General features: G+C 44.1%; 1 protein-coding gene across 5 annotated transcripts in view; it reads left to right on the top strand.

The window, feature by feature from the left end:
• The window catches only part of YTHDC2 (YTH N6-methyladenosine RNA binding protein C2), a 1,035,502-nt gene that overhangs the window by 281,565 nt on the left and 736,758 nt on the right, over positions 1-17,179 (top strand). For all 5 annotated transcript variants that reach the window (XM_078675531.1, XM_078675532.1, XM_078675530.1 and 2 more), the window contains one exon: positions 1,637-1,803. In XM_078675531.1, the coding sequence (XP_078531657.1) occupies positions 1,637-1,803 (167 nt within the window). The remainder of the gene's footprint in view (positions 1-1,636; positions 1,804-17,179) is intronic.

Raw genomic sequence — 17,179 nt, 5'->3', positions numbered from 1 at the left:
TAATAACTGTTGTCTGATAAACCAGGGCCTGTTTAATAAATTAGGAAAATGGATGGGCATATTTTGGATGAGGGTGAGAGAGAACCGTCCTGGGTGCTAACAACCCAATCCATTCAATTTTCTGTGTCTATAAATAAAAATGACGTATGGTGGCCTTTTCAGGTCCCCTCAAAAAGGCACATTCATAAGTCAGACACCCAAACTGAAAGTCAAGTGGTGACATTTTGGTGGAGATCCTCTGTAGCAGGGATTACCCCACTCTGTCATTGACAGTTGTAGTTAATTTCAGTTTCCAAATCTTTGAGCTCGGTGGGCTCTCAGGTCCCCCTGGGACTGATTGGTGTAGTGTGGTGAAGGGTGGGTTGTAACTTGGCCGACTTTCATACCATTGTGGAGGTGAAATCTGGTGGTGTGTGGAGGCGGAGGAGATCCACTTTGAGGCCTCTACCGAACTTAAAATCCATTGCCTCTACTAGGAGGATTCCTACATTAAAATGGTGGTCCTGTCACACTCCTAAAGCAAAAATGACACTTTTGTAAATTGGATAGCCTCCCGTCCCCTTTACTAATTTTGCCTCCTTCATTCATAAAAAATTGATCACTACAGATGCTGCTAGGTATCCCACTGATCCTGTCCTCCCTGAAATCTGGAAGACTTCTCAATAAAAAAATAAAAAAATAAAATAAAAATAAAAAAAAATCTGGAAGACTTAATGGCTTAGAGGGAAAGGTCGGTACAAGCAGTGCTCAACAGTGCATCATTTATCCAAAAACTGGCTCCTAAGGCAATTTTATTTAATACATATATGTGATCTAATGGGCTTTGGAATCCTCTGTAATTGTCCTAAAGAGACAGCCCCTCACACCATTCGTTTTTTTAACTTAGAAACGTTTCTAGTATTTTGTAGGCTTTCATTTTCTGGTGTGTCAGATTTGGAGGTCTGCTAAGTGATCTGTAATTTAAGTACTGGCCACTATTTGGCACTACTCCATTGAAAAAGGACTTCCTTTTGACCAGTGTTGTGGAGTGGCAGATCCTGGATAGCCGATTATGCAAGCAACCTGGAAGCTTGTGACCCTGGTTTTGTGTCCAGGCGTGGTAAAAGGGGTGGCTTATGTCCCCTTTCCACTTTTCTCCTCATTTGACTAATGGCAGGGATTTCTGCTTTGGGCTCATAGCCATGCTGCAATGCCAGAGCTGTATTTGTTTCAGGAGGGGCACAGTTTGCACGTTGGTGTCTCCTATACAGCTGAATTCACTCGCTTCCTTATATGTGTGCAGGGAAGATTTTGTGACCACCCCATCACAGCTGTTACAGTATCCCCTTTTTCTGTAATTGCCACTGCAACATTCTTGGTGCTTCTTGGCGATGTTCCTGGAGTCCTGGGGGCAGGATTGAAAACGTTTACGCTGCTGCCAGGGCATGGTGAAGTATGGGGTTAATTACTAGCACAGCAGTGGAGAATGCTAGAAGTTGCTGGATACTGAACAGCTTAATTGTATCCACAGCACACTGGTCGTTTACATGAACACAGCATTGCAGTTGCATTATGCAAGAATCTATACTGAAATAGTTTTGCTCTTTTCACTTCTCAAAGTGATCCTAGTAATATTTCCTGACTTCTGTTTTTCCAGATCCCACAGTTTCTTCTGGATGACAGCTACAAAAATGGCATTCCCTGTCGCATATTTTGCACCCAACCAAGACGTTTAGCAGCAATTGCTGTGGCTGAACGAGTAGCTGCCGAAAGAGGAGAAAAGATTGGTCAGACAATTGGTTACCAAATACGACTGGAAAGCAGGTCTGATTGCCTTGTTATCTTTAGTTGTAAGACACTTACTTGCTAGTTTGTCAGTGGGCGGCTGCAGGGCACATCTTTTCCAGAACGTATTACACCAGAATATTCGTTGTGGCAAATTAAGTTATATTGTATCAGTCTTTTTATTTTCCATTGTGTTTGTGTGGAATTCATTCATTGTTTGAGGCAGTTTCACTAGAGTTACAACATGTTGCTTTTATTTTTAGGTCTACCTCGTACCTTCACTTTTTGGTTTGCAGAACTAATGCTTCACCAGGAGCAGCAAATGTAGGTTGGCTGCTTAAGCTGCCAGTGCATTATTGCAGGCCAATTCCTCCAGTGATTCCCTACCTTTTTGCCCTAGATGAATTGTTTAGCTTCTACCTACGTAATCGTTTGCAGGCCAGAAAAAGTTTAAAGTGTAGAGCACAATTCATTTACTGCTAAATTATTGCACACACTAAACACCACTTGTAAGATAGATCCAGAATCTAACAATTTTTATTTCTTTGAGTGCTGTTGACCCTACATTTCATCTCCATAAGGATCAAGCCAAATACCCTCTAATTTTCCTTGTTTTCCCTTGTTATCCTATTCTCATGTGTGTCAGGTCCGAGTTAATATGGCTGAGCAATAGAGGATTGGCAAACAATGGGTCTTGTAGCAGATGCAGGTTTGTACATTTACTTGGTGACTCCTGCCAGTGACTGACTTATTGCTAAATCGTCAAGCATGAATAAAGAACAAGCACATTCTCAGACAATCTGGTATCAGAGAAGTTGGAAAACGTTTAAAAACGAGGAGAATTCTGGAACGCAGCCAACAGGTGAAATGGTTTTTCAGAACTGGACCTGCAGCTGTGTAACTTCCTGGTAGAGATTTTGGCAGATTTTCTTTTTCTTGGAGGCACACAGTTTACCTCTCTATGACCACCGGTGAAGCTACTCCATAACAAGACGAAATGTATATAGAAACAAGAGAACATCGAGAAATCAGTGACCAAGAGGGAGGTACCTAATGTTCCAGAGAGTTGACGAGAGGCAACACTTCATCCTCATTAATTTTTATGGCCCAGGCATTAAAACCCTTCAATTCTACACTGATCTGTTCATGACACCACAGGACTTGGAGCATTGCTCCACCATTTGGTGGTGTGGCTTTTACATGATTCTGGAAACTGAACTAGACTGCCTGGGACATTACTTTTTGTGTTATCAATCTCAGCAAAGATAATTAATTAATTAATCCTGCCTTTGTTGTTCCAACTTCTAAATGAGGCCACACTTAGTATGACGGTTGAGCTAAAATGTACTATGTACAATACCGGGCAACAAAATAGTACTTTCTTTAAAATACGTTTAAATGGGCAGTAGTGCTAAGGCTTTACTGAGCTTGAAGCAGGTCTGCAAACAGAATTCCAGTTGATTAGTAAACAATGTAATTGCATTGGTTAAGGCACGTGGATTTATGTTGTCACAGTGTATTTACCATTATAAAATTAATTGTGGGTTTCTAAAGCGCTAGAATCGACTCCCGAAGGAGTATCTCTGCGCTATAGACCGCTGGGGAACCCGTCCTGGCTTTCCCTGTGAGATGGTCCCTACTGGGTATCTCCAAGGTGAAACCAGGCATCCCCGGCGTTTGTGGGGGGCCGTTGTGGAGATGAGGCAAGCTAATGCCCAGAGTTGCCGAGTGTGATCCCTGGTTAGAGTAGGCACCGAGGCGAGAATTATATAGTCCGCTGACCCTGGTCCACGACCCTGCCGCGTCGTGCATATATATGGAGCCTCATTTTTCCAAACCCCCTTTTACTCTGGAAGGTGAAACCCCGTACAACAGTTCAATAGCATGCAGTCAAATAATAACAGTTTTTAATTCTTCATGGTCATTTCCAACATCATCCCAAGTGGTATCAAGCGGGTAAGCATGGGCAAAGCCTTTATTACTGCAAGGATGTTGAATAATATGTTGTTCGAATATCAATTTACCTTGACCAAACAAAGACTAGGCATTTGACAAAACAGGAACAGTTGGTGTAATTAAACACTGCAACCATGAGTACAGCATGCAGAAACGGGTCTGAGGACTGACTCAAAGTACAAACGTTTTGAGCGCCTTTATGTACATTTCTTGGAGAATCATTAAACAATTCACAGATCTTGTTTAGGGAGAAGAATGGTGGCCCTGTCATGGCCTGCCTATTGAGCCACTGAGCACCGCGCAGACGTCCCTTTATCACTCCTGGACCCCCCGCGTATCAGCACTGATCGTAATTGCCGTTTCAAGACAATCGAGCCACCCCCAATCCTCGGCCAGTGAAGCCATTGCGCTGAATTCCTCACAGGCTTCCACCCCAGCCTGGTCATCACGCCTTTCCACTTTGGAATACCGCAGTGCCCTAAAGTCCACCTACGCAATTATCTCGGACACGGAGGCCATTATGTTCGCCTCCACAGTGCTGTTCTCGTGCAAATTCATACCTTGTGCCACACTAACTGTGTTGTACAGGTTGTATGTCCTTCAGGCATTTATCTGCCTCTGTCCTGATGATGATCCCTTTATCCTTCTTTGACACAGTGCACACAGCCTTATTTATAAGTAATGTGTAACGGTAGTGTTCACTATCGCGCTTGTTTAACCCTTCACATTTACAAACAAGCACTGTGCCTTGCCTGCTTGTTTCTTTTGTTATTCTGTTCACCTTTGTTTTCGATACAGGACTGCGTCCCACTTTATCTATGTTTTACTTGATCCTCATAATTGCTGTTGATTAAATCTTACTGTCCGGCTGGACAGTCGCAATATAGAACTGATTTCATTCTATATTCCTTTTGTTTTTTCACCTTAACTTCGTCAAGGATCACTGTTTCCAAAATTATCGCTACCCAAGGTCCTTGCATACCATATTGGGTCCCCCTGTTTTGTTTAAAACCTGTCATGGAGCCATAAATTACTAACACCTGATTAAAAATGCAGGTAGGTCTCAACCTTGCATGGACACAATCAGGGCCAGTGGGTAACGTGTCCAGATGTCCTGCATGGGGAGCGCGTGATCACTACATGTGCTGTGTCCTGATTGGCTGAGTGTTTCTAACTTCATGTGGCATCTAACTTTCTGATGTTTTGGGAACACGCACCACTTCGACCATGTGCGTTTTATTGGGTCCAACCTACCCGGACCATTGTGGTGTCACTGCTTATTAGCTGGACTAATGTGTGTTTTTATGGTTTGCACGTTTGTTCTGCTGGTTACGTGCCACCCCACCTCTGATCTATCAATCAGCTGCCTCAGGCCTAGAACGCAGGACCTGCCTGACCATGTATTTCTGGGTCTGGGTTGATGGAGAGGTCATCTCGGGTAATTTCAACAGTGATTCCATATCGTTTTTAGGGCGAGCTGATGTTGCATTCATGCGAAGCATGAATGCATCAGCTCGCCAACTTATGCTGCCCGTATTTAGGAGAGTGGACAGCTACCAGACGCGCGCTTTGACGAGGTCGGATTTCACCTCGGGAGCGAGCGTCTAAGCTGCGCTTGCGCAGACTAACTCGCTTCCCTAACTCGCTTCCCTCGCACGCATTAACGGCACAGATACAGCCATCCCCCACCCAACCCCACTCACCGGGCACAAGCAGGGCTTCCATCACGGGGGGGGGGCTGGCACCGTCAAAGTGCCCCGACGCCCCCCCCCCCCCCCCCGGCTCCTCTCGTCCTGTCCCTCCGTGTCAGACCAGACTCCGCAGCCCGCTCCGTTGTTTCTCCGCCCCTTCAGTGCGTGTCACGCCTCTCCTTTCTCCCGGCCGGAAATCCTTTTTGCGTGTCAGGCCTCGTTTTCGGAACTGAACTGCAATGCCGAGAGCTTGTTCCTCTTTGGGTGGTTGTCAGTTCTTGAGAGACAGCCTGATGTCAATGGGCAAGGAAGGTAATAGTGTAAGTCTTAGAAACCAGTTTCACATTGTTTTAGCCTTTCTGAATATATAAACCACATGTCCTCGGGACTCGCGCAGATGTACTAAGGACTTTAGCTAACACCGTGCCGCTTCTTGTTTCCGTCTGCCTCCCACAGCAGCACAGGCTCAGTGCTTTGGCAGCGGCTTGAGTCGCAATCAGCTATTGGCACCGGGAAGGGGATCCAGCCCACGATCGAGCCACGTCCGATGTTTAGCGCCACTGCTTGCAGGCCCCAGAGGTCAAGAGATGCCTCTTGTTTGCCTTTATTCACTGTCAAGGGAGGCGGCTGCCATGCACAACGGTCGCCTTCTCCTGGTCGGGTGACACCCGAGGGCTTCACTGAGCTGCTCAAGTACTCTGCATAGCCTTCAGGATCATGTGGGGTATCAATGGGGCTCAGGGCCACCGGATCATGACAGGATTAAGTGGGGCCCAGCTGGAGTTCCGTGTGGGGACCAGAGGCGGCCGTGGCGCGGACCTAGTGAGGTAAGTTTTCAAGTTTTTTTACTTTATTTTTAAACACCCCCCGCACCCCACCCATCGCGTCCCCCCAACCCGCGAGCCGCGACTGTGTGCCCTCCTCCGAAGCCTTGCCAAATTCCTTGCGTGCTGCTCTCTCGTTTCGCTCACAGGCTTGAATCCTGGAAAGTTAGCTCAGCCTTTCATCATTCCAAGGTCTGTAAAATTAGTACAATGGAGTTGAATAGAAGAAGCAGTTATTTACAGCCCTGTGAAACTGTGAGACTATGTCAGCAAAACACTATTGAATAATTCTGCATTTTATTCTGCCTACGGGGAACATCATTCTGCCAAGCATTAAAAGAAAATAAATACGAAATGGGAATACGTTATTTTTCACGTAACTGTGAGACGATCAGCACCTCTATCGAGTTCTCCCCTGCTCCCAGACACACATTTTCCTTGTCCCCACGTCCACTTTCATTTTTAGCCCGTACCATTCTTCAGTCCCCTGATTTCTTATCTTTCCCTTCTCTGTATGTTTTTTTCTGCTTCTCCTTATACCTCTTCTCCTTTTTTGACTTTTTTTCTCTGTTGTAAATTCCTACTCACTTTCAACTCTCATTCTCTGTTCGGTTTATCTTTCTCCATCTCCACTCTGTCCCATATTTTTCATCCTTTTTATACGTCCTTCTCTACTTCCGTATTCCTCCATAACCCTTAACCTTCATCTATTTTGACTGCCTCCACCCTTCGTTTCACAATGTATCTCATCTTTTTTCTCTACTGGTCCTCAGTCTTTTCATGAGTCGTCTTTTGCCTCTTTCCCCCACCTGCCCCTCGCATTTCATTCAACTCACCTTCCTCATCTCTATTGTCTCTGTGCTTCTGTTCACTCTACCCTAGCTTCTTTCTCTTATTTTCTCTACTACTCTTTTTCCTCTCTAGTCTTCACTGTACTTTTTTCTATCTCTTCCTTACTCCCCTCTTTTCCACATTTCTCCTCCCTCATTTCCCTTTATTTATTCTTTACGTCTTGTCCATGCCCTCCTTTATTTCACTCAATCCCTCTTCTTCCTCTTCCTTGCTTCCCTCTACTCTCTCTTCCCCATTTCTTCTTCTTCTTTACTCACTTTTTCTGTACACCTCCCCCTTTCCTATTTTCCATTTTACTCCCACTTATCACTGCATACCCCTCATGTTCCTTTTCCCCGCCTCTTTTCACTCATATTGCTTTCTTTTCTATACACTTCCTCTTATTCCCCTCTTTTACACACACCCTCCATCTTTTCCTTTTCCCCTTCTTTCTTTATCTCTGTCCCCTACCTTGTTTCATTGTTCACTCGTTCCATTTCTCTCTGCCCTGTGGTTGTCAGGCAGCAGAGGCGTGTCATTATTACTTAATGGTGTCTGCTGGGTTTTAACTGCTCTCAATTGTGGAAAAGAGGTACTGTATGTGTGAGAACATGGGGCTTATTCACTGTATGCCATACTGTTGGGGTGCTCTGCCTGCTCTTGGTAATGTGAGAGGGATTTGCCTGTGTCTGTCAAAGAAGGTGGTTAATATGTACGTGAGGCACATCCTGCTTGCTCTTGGGCGTTTGTGTTTTTTCTTATCTGAGGGAGGCTGTAATATCGGATCATGTTTCAGCAGCGCTGCTCCCCCCATCAGTGTCCAGCTGCCCCTCTCGAGGCTTTCCTCTTACAGGCCAAGGACCCCCACTCCCAACAACAGTAATACATGAGTATTTTGCACTCTGTGCATGTTTTACTTAAAGCTTTTTAACTTCTAAAAAAGGTCATTTAGCCCAATAGACTCGGTGCCAGTGCTCCATAAAAACCTCTGTTAGGCAGCTGCCTCCGGGCACCACCTCAAAGGGCAAATGCAGAGTACCAGACTGCAATGAAGAAGTTTAAAAATTGCCCTGTTTCTTTGGAATAGGGAGTGCCCAAGTGGCAAACTAAACATTTTGCCGGTAGTTCTGGAAATACTTGCGGCAAGCGGACCAGATTGCACGTGTCAGGGCCTATTTTACCCAGGCCAAAGTTAAATGAAGTTAAGCAGCTGAGAGGGAAAGAAGTAGGCGCCCTGGCCAGTGATACCTAGCTATATGGTATATTGCATCTGAGTTTGATATGTATTCAGTGTTCTTTTTAATGTGTTCTGTTGGTGGTGTCTGCTGCCTAAAAGAACAGTTGTGCCAGCCTCAATTTAAAAGTAATAGTAACAACCCTAACATCTTCATGACTTGTACACACAAGTTCAGGTGCTCTATTTGTGCAGTTGTGTACCATTTCTGCCACTGTTTCCCAAACTGTGAGTCGCGGCCCACTGGCGGGTCACAAGCTGTTTTTTGTTGCTTAACAAAAGTCCAAGCAAAAAATAAAGATTTATTAAAATTTGGTGCCTCCCACCCCCAAATGTGTCTCTAGTTGCGCCTCTGACTCTGAGTGTCCCACAAAAGTGTGTAAAGTGAACGAGAAATATCCAATGCAAATAAGAGCCACTAATTATTTGGGAGACTCTGCAGGACCTGGTCTTTGGAAGAAGGGTCAGCGTTTCAGTTAGTGTTTCACTATGCTGGATATTTATTGCCATCACATAATCAAAGTTAAAAAAAAAGCATTTGCAATGCAATAGGTATCACATTTACACGAGTTTCAGCTATTGGTATTATAAATGACTGCGTTTTTTTAATTAAAAACATTAAAAAAAAAGGCATTGTCATTTACAATACGAGAGTTTAAGCTATTGGCACTGTAAATAACAATGACGTTTATTTATCTGTTTTCAAAACCAACACATAGATAAAAGGTTTGTCATTTACAATGCCAATAGCTCAAACTTTTGCAAATGCGAGACCTATTGCATTGCAAATGCTTGTTATGAACAGGTGTATCATTGTGTACATCTACATCAATATTAACAAATGCACGTACTCCATTTAATCAGAACATACATTGGTATAATAACCAGAATAAGTTCAGTCCCAAGTTGAAAAACTACATTTCCCAAATATCCCAGACAAACAAGACCAGGTGCCATTCGAGTTGACTTCAAGACCTTTATTAATGTCCTGTAATGTCTGAACACTATCAGGAATCTTTGTGGATATTAAGGGAGTTGGTGGGACGATATTTGCAACATTCACACCATACCATTGCACAGATGCCCCTTTTGACTGCAAGAATATTACCTACAGCCATTCTTTTGTGTAAGGGCATGGCCGTCTGATATCAAACCTTGGTAAAGGTGGTGACATTGGCTACTTCTTCCAGCATCTGAGCATTCTGCCTAGTCTCTCAGTGGCCTGTCTTACTCCATACTTGGGAAACAGAATGGAGAAGAACCTTTTCGTATCAGGGTCGTCATTGTGTCCCGGCCGCTGCTGGAGAGGGTGAATGTCAATGTGTCTGTTAGGAGGAGATAATTTAGCAAGGATAACAGACCACAAACTACTCACGAGACAGCCAGGGATAGGCTTTCTTACCACAAATGAAATGTGCATAGTCTCTTAAATGTAAGCTTTTGGGAAACACTACGCCTTTAAGGAGACGGTGTTCACTCCGACCAACAAAGACACACCAGTGAGAGGTTTCTCTACCTACACAAGACTACCTTCTTACAGAATAAGCTAGAAGAGGAATGCCAGTCTTACAGAGACCAATACGAATATTATACTATCCAAGCCCCTGAAAACTCAGGAGAAGGGCTGGCACATTCTGGGAATTGGCCCCCATCATAGGATAGATCAAGGCAAATCTCTTTTTTGCTGGGTGCACTCCGATTAAAGGTACACCCCTCACAACAATTGCAGACAAGTGCATGCAGATCCAGCATGAAGAAAGATTAATAGTTTATCAGTATTTCACAAGCAACAGCAAGTAGTTGTTTTCACACACACAGTGGCAGCTTCACTAAAGTAGAGGTGAAGTATTGCTGGGTTTCTTGATAACTCCCCATTCTACAGCAATGAAGTATTCCACCAAGAGCAAGAGCCTGAGATCAGTGACAAAGATTATGTGGCAGACGCACATGGGGATTTTCTTTCCAGGGGATGAACACTTGCTTCAGGTGAATGTGGTAATGATGTGGGGTGGTGGTTGCATCATTGCAAGGCTGTTGGTGTGCATATGAGGAGGGTGGGCACTGGAGAGCTGACCCACTTGAAGGTGGTCGGGCAGCAACAGGATCAGCTCCAACAGGCAGCCACTACCCGGGGCTTGATGCAGTTCCACAGATGTGCATTAGATTGTAGGCATCCTAAGAGAGGGCTGCACGCTTGAACTAGAAGTGGACAAACGCCTCCAATCCATGACACTTAAGAGTTGTGTATAACCTCTCCAGTGAGTTTATAAAGCCGACTTTTTCCATTCATTCTGACAGGGCTGGAGGGAATGGCAAGCTTCACACAAAAACTCAGGTAGGACCCCTTAAACCTGAGAACAGAAACTATAGATACAGTGTATAAGCTTCCTGCAATATTGGAGAATAGCATTTAATCATATTTCTTTATTAGATTTTTATCAGAAAAAGTAAAACAAAGTAAAGTCAACAATTTGATATTTTAAATATTTCTCCTGTAACTCCATTTGTAGCAGATGTGGAGATTCCCATTTCTATTAACCATGCCTAGACACAAGTTAATCCTGGGAAATGAGAGCATGTTCATATATTGATAGTCAACAAGGGGTGGAGTTGTCCTTCCCCTCGTTCGTAGCTAGTGTGTGGGGAAGAGTTTCAACACAGTTAACTAGTCATATACTAACAGTTTAAGACCCTCCAATCATCCTTGGGCCTATTTGCACCCCCCACCCTCCATAAAATCTACCTGGTGCAGATTGAGAACTGTCCTAGATACAGTCAGGTTGAAGACCGCCTACTGTATACCTTGTGGTCCTGCTCCCGATTGTAGCCAACTACCCGAGGAAGGTCATTGATTGTCTCGCAGCAATACCCCAGCTGAGAGTTGAATGTTCCTTGAAACATAGTACACTAGGCCCACGAACAAAAACGGAAAAGTGTGGTATCTATTTGTGTATTTGGTATTATTATTCGCAAAATGCCAGGTAATAATTCACAAGACGCAGCCAAGTGGTCACGCCATTGTACGTCGCTGATACTTGTTCTTGGGTGTTTTCACTATTGCACTTAATACATTTTCTATCCCCTATTGTAGAACCATGCCCCCCCCCCACCTCTTTTTGCCGATCAAATCGTACCCTTCTTACCAACATTGAGGTTTGAAACTTGGGTCACGTTTCAAGTCTCATTCTCATTTTATTTCCTGAAAGAACCTGCTAAGCACACGCTCGCGCTTGTAACTGACAGTGACGGTCTGACTACCCTGTGCATCGTGCTAGGGGGGCATTGTCTCCTCTCTGTGTCCGCCACACTGATGGAGCCTTTCCAGTCAATTGTGGCCTAAGAAACCTTGGTTAGCAAAACATTTTCCAGTCCAGACGCTGACGATTAGGGGTGACGGATGAAAGCATTGCATAAGTCATAAGTCAATTTTATTGTATGGCTAATAAAAACTTTTACAAACAATGAAAAGCATGACGCGTGCACACCTCAGTCTGGCTAAAAAATGAATTTACTCACTCAAGGGACAGGCCTGTGGTAGTAAAAAACAATACAATATAAATTATAATAAATGTCAAATTACAAGTGCAGCAGGGGCCAGCATGATCAACACTGTTTAAAACACTTTTACCACAAAGCTGGTCTTATTTTATGCATTGTCTACTGGTTTTAATCACTTTTAACAAAGATCAGTTATCGCTTCTGTCCACCTCTTTAGACCTGTTTAGCATTGGGTTTGGGTTTTGTGCCTTAGGTTTACTGCTTAAACCAATCTGTAAAGGTCCACCTCGCTATGTGCTCTGTATTTCCTACTCTTAGAAAAGCAAGACCCTTGCGAATCTTCTCCATCGGTCCTTAGCAATGTTTTTATCATATGGTTTTATCTGAATGCTGTACATTCCCGTCAGTTCTTATTTTGTAAAATATGAAGTGCCAGGGCTCTGACCAGGAGGCCACTGCAACTTGCACCACCCATCAACCCTGTCATCGCTGCCAAAACAACTACTAACCATCTCTCTCTCATGTAAATGCGACAGTTCAGATTACTCCAGGTCCACAAAGCTAAAGGAATGGCTGGGGAGGCAGGTTGTTATTTTTAATGTATATTGTATTCATAAACAACCGGTGTTCTGCTCATCTCTAAATTAGATGAGCAGCGCCACCATGTGGTGGACTGTTATAAGTATGGTGTTGCAATTAGGTGCCGGAGCACCGGAAACCAATTAAGTGTCGGTGCTGAGTACCGGAAAGCACCAGCTCAAATTAAGCACTCGTTCCCTGCTATCTATACTGGACACTTTTATTTATTGCCTATTTAATAGCGGGTCTTAGGTACATTTCTTGTAATTCCTTATTATTCAGATCACATAGATCACCACCATTTCTACATCTTTTTCTTCATCATTACAGATGTCCTCTTAACTTCCTTGTCCTGATGAGACCCTAGTATCCCATGTGAGGGTGGAAACGTCGTTGATAGGCTCAAGTAACAAACGAGCCAGGAACTTTTGGAAAGATAATATGGATTCATTTGAGAACGTTATGCTGTTGTTTTTTTTACAAATGCATAAGCCCATATTTATCCTATAATCTCCATATTTGTCTTTGTTGTGGCTCTGGCGCACATTGCATTGTGCTTTAATTTGTATGTGTTCCTTTATGTGTAACTCATTGCAAGAGAAGTCAGATCAGGGAGATCACTCATGTCATGAAGCAGAGCTAATCTCATAGTTCGATTGCTTGTTGTATTTTCCCTGGCACAGTCTCACAGCAATCTACAGTGTCACAGTTCTGGTCCTCGCATCTCCAGCAACTGGACTCAGTTTAGCCTTGTGTAGCTTGTCCGGGGACCATTGCCATCTATAGAGCTCTTCGTAGTAGACATCATTTCAACAATCATCTTTTAGCAGGTCTAGTTTGGCAGCTGCTTTGAGAGAGTTTGAGTATAACATTATAGCTTGTGCCATATTTCTCTCAGTCTGGTTTTTTGAGTTGTATGGTCCTGATGGACCACACAGGTAAGTGCAAGACATAGAGCCATTTCAATTGTATTTCAGAACATAGCGTCGCTATCTTTGCTTGAGCATACTGTTATTTTTTTCCACCTTGCTGGCAGATTCAGGGTGATTGGCACAGTGACAGTGCTGATTAGTTCCTATAGGTTTGCAGATCTCATGCACTACGTTTGAAATCAAGTATGTTCCTCGGTTGCTCGAGAGGCGACTTGGGATCCCTAAACGGGGAATGAAGTCACTAAGTAAGCTCTTTGCAACTAAGATGGCATCTGCTCTCACGCAGGTAATATCTTCTACCCACTTTAAGAACATGCAGCCACCACCACATACGAAGGTGAGGCACACTTAGGAATCTAGCTAAAGTCAATGTGGAGGTGAACAAAGGGGCCCCAAGGTAAGCAGGGTAAGCAGCAGAGATGGTCTTAATCCTTTCCCCAGCATTATGTGACTGGCAAATGACACAGGAATGGCAATGATTTATTGGTGGCATGTATCTTGTCATCCTTTCCGACACAGGCAGCTCCATGATACAACCATGCAAGGTTGATGAGTAGAAATGTCTGTGCAACCGCACATCTTCACCTGTCTCTCCACACTCTGTCTTTCTTCTACAGTCCTGTTTTTCACTCTGAGGGTTTGCCTGCAACAAAGACAAATCTTTTAAGGAGGGCATGGGAGACAAATCAGTGTGTACATCCTGTGCAGCAGCATCATTGGTTTGTGATAAGATTGCTTTCATAGCAGCTGTATCAGTGAGAGCATTTCCTTGGGATACCTCGTCATGTGGATATTGGTGCACAGCACAAATCGCGCTACAGCAGTCTTTTTTGGCAACATTAAAGCGTTCAATGTCTTACAAGCTATTGGTTAATTGGGGTAATGGCAGTGCCAAGAATACCCTCTACATCCAGAAGACTCCGAAGTCTTTTGCCACTCCAAACGCATATGGTTGAGTCAATACACACTGTCACTATCTTTTTCTCAGTCAGGATGCAGAGCAGTGAGCTCCATAACCTCAGCAGATTTCATGTATGGCAGACAGTGGCTTTTTTGTATTTGATTTGCAATGAAAATAGCATTACCAGTAACCAGTACACTTTTGTCATTTCTACGGCCTGAGCAATCCACAAAATACATTAATTCACTTTTTGTTATGGTTGCATCAGTTTGATGAGCACATGCTCAGTTACAACAAAACTATCAGAGATGCAGGGTTCAGAGAGGGTCAACACACAGGAGTGATGTGAGAAACAGACAACATAAGTTCATATCAAAACAAACTGGCAGTGGAAAGGTAATGTGTTTTAGTGGTGAGAAGAGCAACACCAAAGTAGGGAACAGCAACAATTGGAGTGGATTTAAATACTGTATTTTCAGAGGCTTCAACAGGAGGGGCAGCAGTGCCTACTCAGAGACACAGAGGGAGCAGCGGCATAGCAAAGGGGGGTAGTGGTGGTCCACCCTGGGCGGCATAAGTGTTTGGGGCGGCAGCCTCTCCTGCTCTTACCTGTGGCCGTCGCGGGGCAGCAAATACGGGGACCGTCACCCCCCACCCACTCTTACCTGCGGCCGATGCAGGGCTGCAAACGCCCTGACCGCCTCAGGCAGCAAAAGGTCTATCTACACCACTGAGAGGCAGCCTAGCTAAACTTAGTCCAGAGTGGAAAAATATTAGGCAACAGGCTTTTTTTCATCCCCATGATTTGCACCATAGCCCAAGGGAAAGTGATCACATACCTGGGATATGGTCACTGAACTGGGCAACTTATTGTTATTGTTAATTTAGTCTTATTAGGTGCACAGCTACCCTAGGGTTTCCCGGCGCCGCCTGTCGGGGCAGAGGAAGGACAAGAAAGATAGGCTCTACATATTAAACAGACAGATTTTTAAACCCTTATGTTAGTTCTCGCTTTCTTACTGCTGGTTTCAATTCACTCGGACAACACGTTGCGCTCTACGGCCTGAAAGTTCATGACCAAGATATCATACTCATGTGAGGCAAAACTGATATTTTTTGTTTGAAGCCTTATACTCCTTTTCAGCCGATGAAGCGTGGAGACAAGTGATCTAAAGTAACAGTTGCCAACAATAAATCATCACATATTGTGTCAAAAGTAGATTCCCTGTGAAATACCGAAGTTTCCTTATATTTCTTTAAAGCTTGAGAAAAGATTAATAGAGAGAGAATCTGTAAGTCATTGATGAATCCTCCACCACAAAAGTTGTGATTCATTAATGAGAACGCAAAGAGGAACAGACTGTCCATGTATGGCAATGAAGAAGCAGGTGGAACAAAGATCAACCACAGTAAACCACTGGGTGTTGCAAGAAAAGATGTTGGCAGGATTAGGAACCACAGAGAAACTGGGATAAGCACATTATTGATGGCTCTAGGATCTTGGGAAAATATATACTCATTTGTCTTTCCTGTCTTTTTGTATTGGGAGAATCCGGTTATTACACCTGCTTACAATATTATTATTATTATTATTATTATTATTATGCGTTCTTATATAGCGCTCGATTACCCGTAGGCATCTCGGCGATTGCCTTGCGAACCCGTCCTGGCTTCCCCAAGGTGAAAGCCAGGCATCCCGCCGCGGGGGGGGCGTAGTGGAGATTAAGCAGGCTAATGCCCAGAGCTGCAGAGTGTGAACCTGTGATTCGAGTAGGCACCGAAACGAGAATTATCGAGTCCGTGGACATTTGGGCTCAAGACCCTGCCGCGTCGGGAATTGAACCCTGGTCCCGGGTCTGACCTCTGCTTCAGGTCTGCCTCCTCTAACCAGTGAGCCACACTTCTCTACAATAGGTACCAAAATTAAGTCTGCATTAACGATGCTAATTTTTTCCTGACTCAGCCTTTTGTTTTAAGAGGTTAATGAGGGATCTGAGACAGTTTCTTTCGTGGGTTGACCTCTATCTTCACTGGTTCCTTTGAAGTAATGAACCGCTCATTGTTGACTCCGGTGGACCACAACATGGAGGGCACCTGAAAAAAATACATTGGTAAGAGCCTATGTAAGCTTAGCACTATGTGCAATTATAATAATGTTTTTTATAGAGTGCATTGTTACGCCAGCAGACGTGTCCCAGCGCTAAGGTTTCCTACCCTCAATAGAGAGCACAAGATACTGGAAAGCCAAGATTAAATGGCTCTTAGTTTTCAGTTTTTTTACGAAAAGAGACCTCTGACTTCTTCTGTGTGGAACAGGCAGAGAGTTCCACAGTTTTGCTGCCAAGACTCTAAAAGAGCATCCTCCGATGTGCATTCTTTTGATTTTAGAAATAGATGTTAGAGTGGCATCAGCTGATCTCAGGGTTCTTTTAGGGGAATAGGCTGTGACTAGAGAATGCATGTAGCTACGGCCTCTTCCATTGAGAATTATGTGGTAATAGCATTGAGGTTTGAAAGAGACCCTTTCTTTCAGGGGGAACCAGTGCCTTTTTGCTAGAGTAGAAGCTGAGGGGGAGCGTCTAGGCAGATTCAGTAGTAGACATGCTGCCATGTTCTGCACACGCTGCAGTCTCATAATACGTGCCTGAGAGACTCCTAGATATAATACGTTACAATAGTCCAGTCTGGGTATGATAAAGACGACTGGGCGACTGTCTTTCTGGCTGCCTCAGGCAAGAAAACAAGGATTTTTTCAGTGATTTTAAGATCCTGAAGCACTGTCCTGATAGGCTTGTGATTTGATTGTAGGTACGTTTTTGACTTTGGGAGCTGGCAGGGATCCCAACGTATCAGGCCACCTAGCCGTAGACCAAATGGATGACTGTTTACCGAGGATAAGAACCTCAGTTTTACCTGTATTGAGCCAGAGACAGCTGAGGCTCATCCATTCTGCTAACTCTGTCAGGCAG

This window comes from Lissotriton helveticus, chromosome 2_1 (genome assembly GCF_964261635.1).
Source record: "Lissotriton helveticus chromosome 2_1, aLisHel1.1, whole genome shotgun sequence".
Taxonomy (NCBI): Eukaryota; Metazoa; Chordata; class Amphibia; order Caudata; family Salamandridae; genus Lissotriton; species Lissotriton helveticus.
This window is presented reverse-complemented; position numbering and strand designations above follow the sequence as displayed.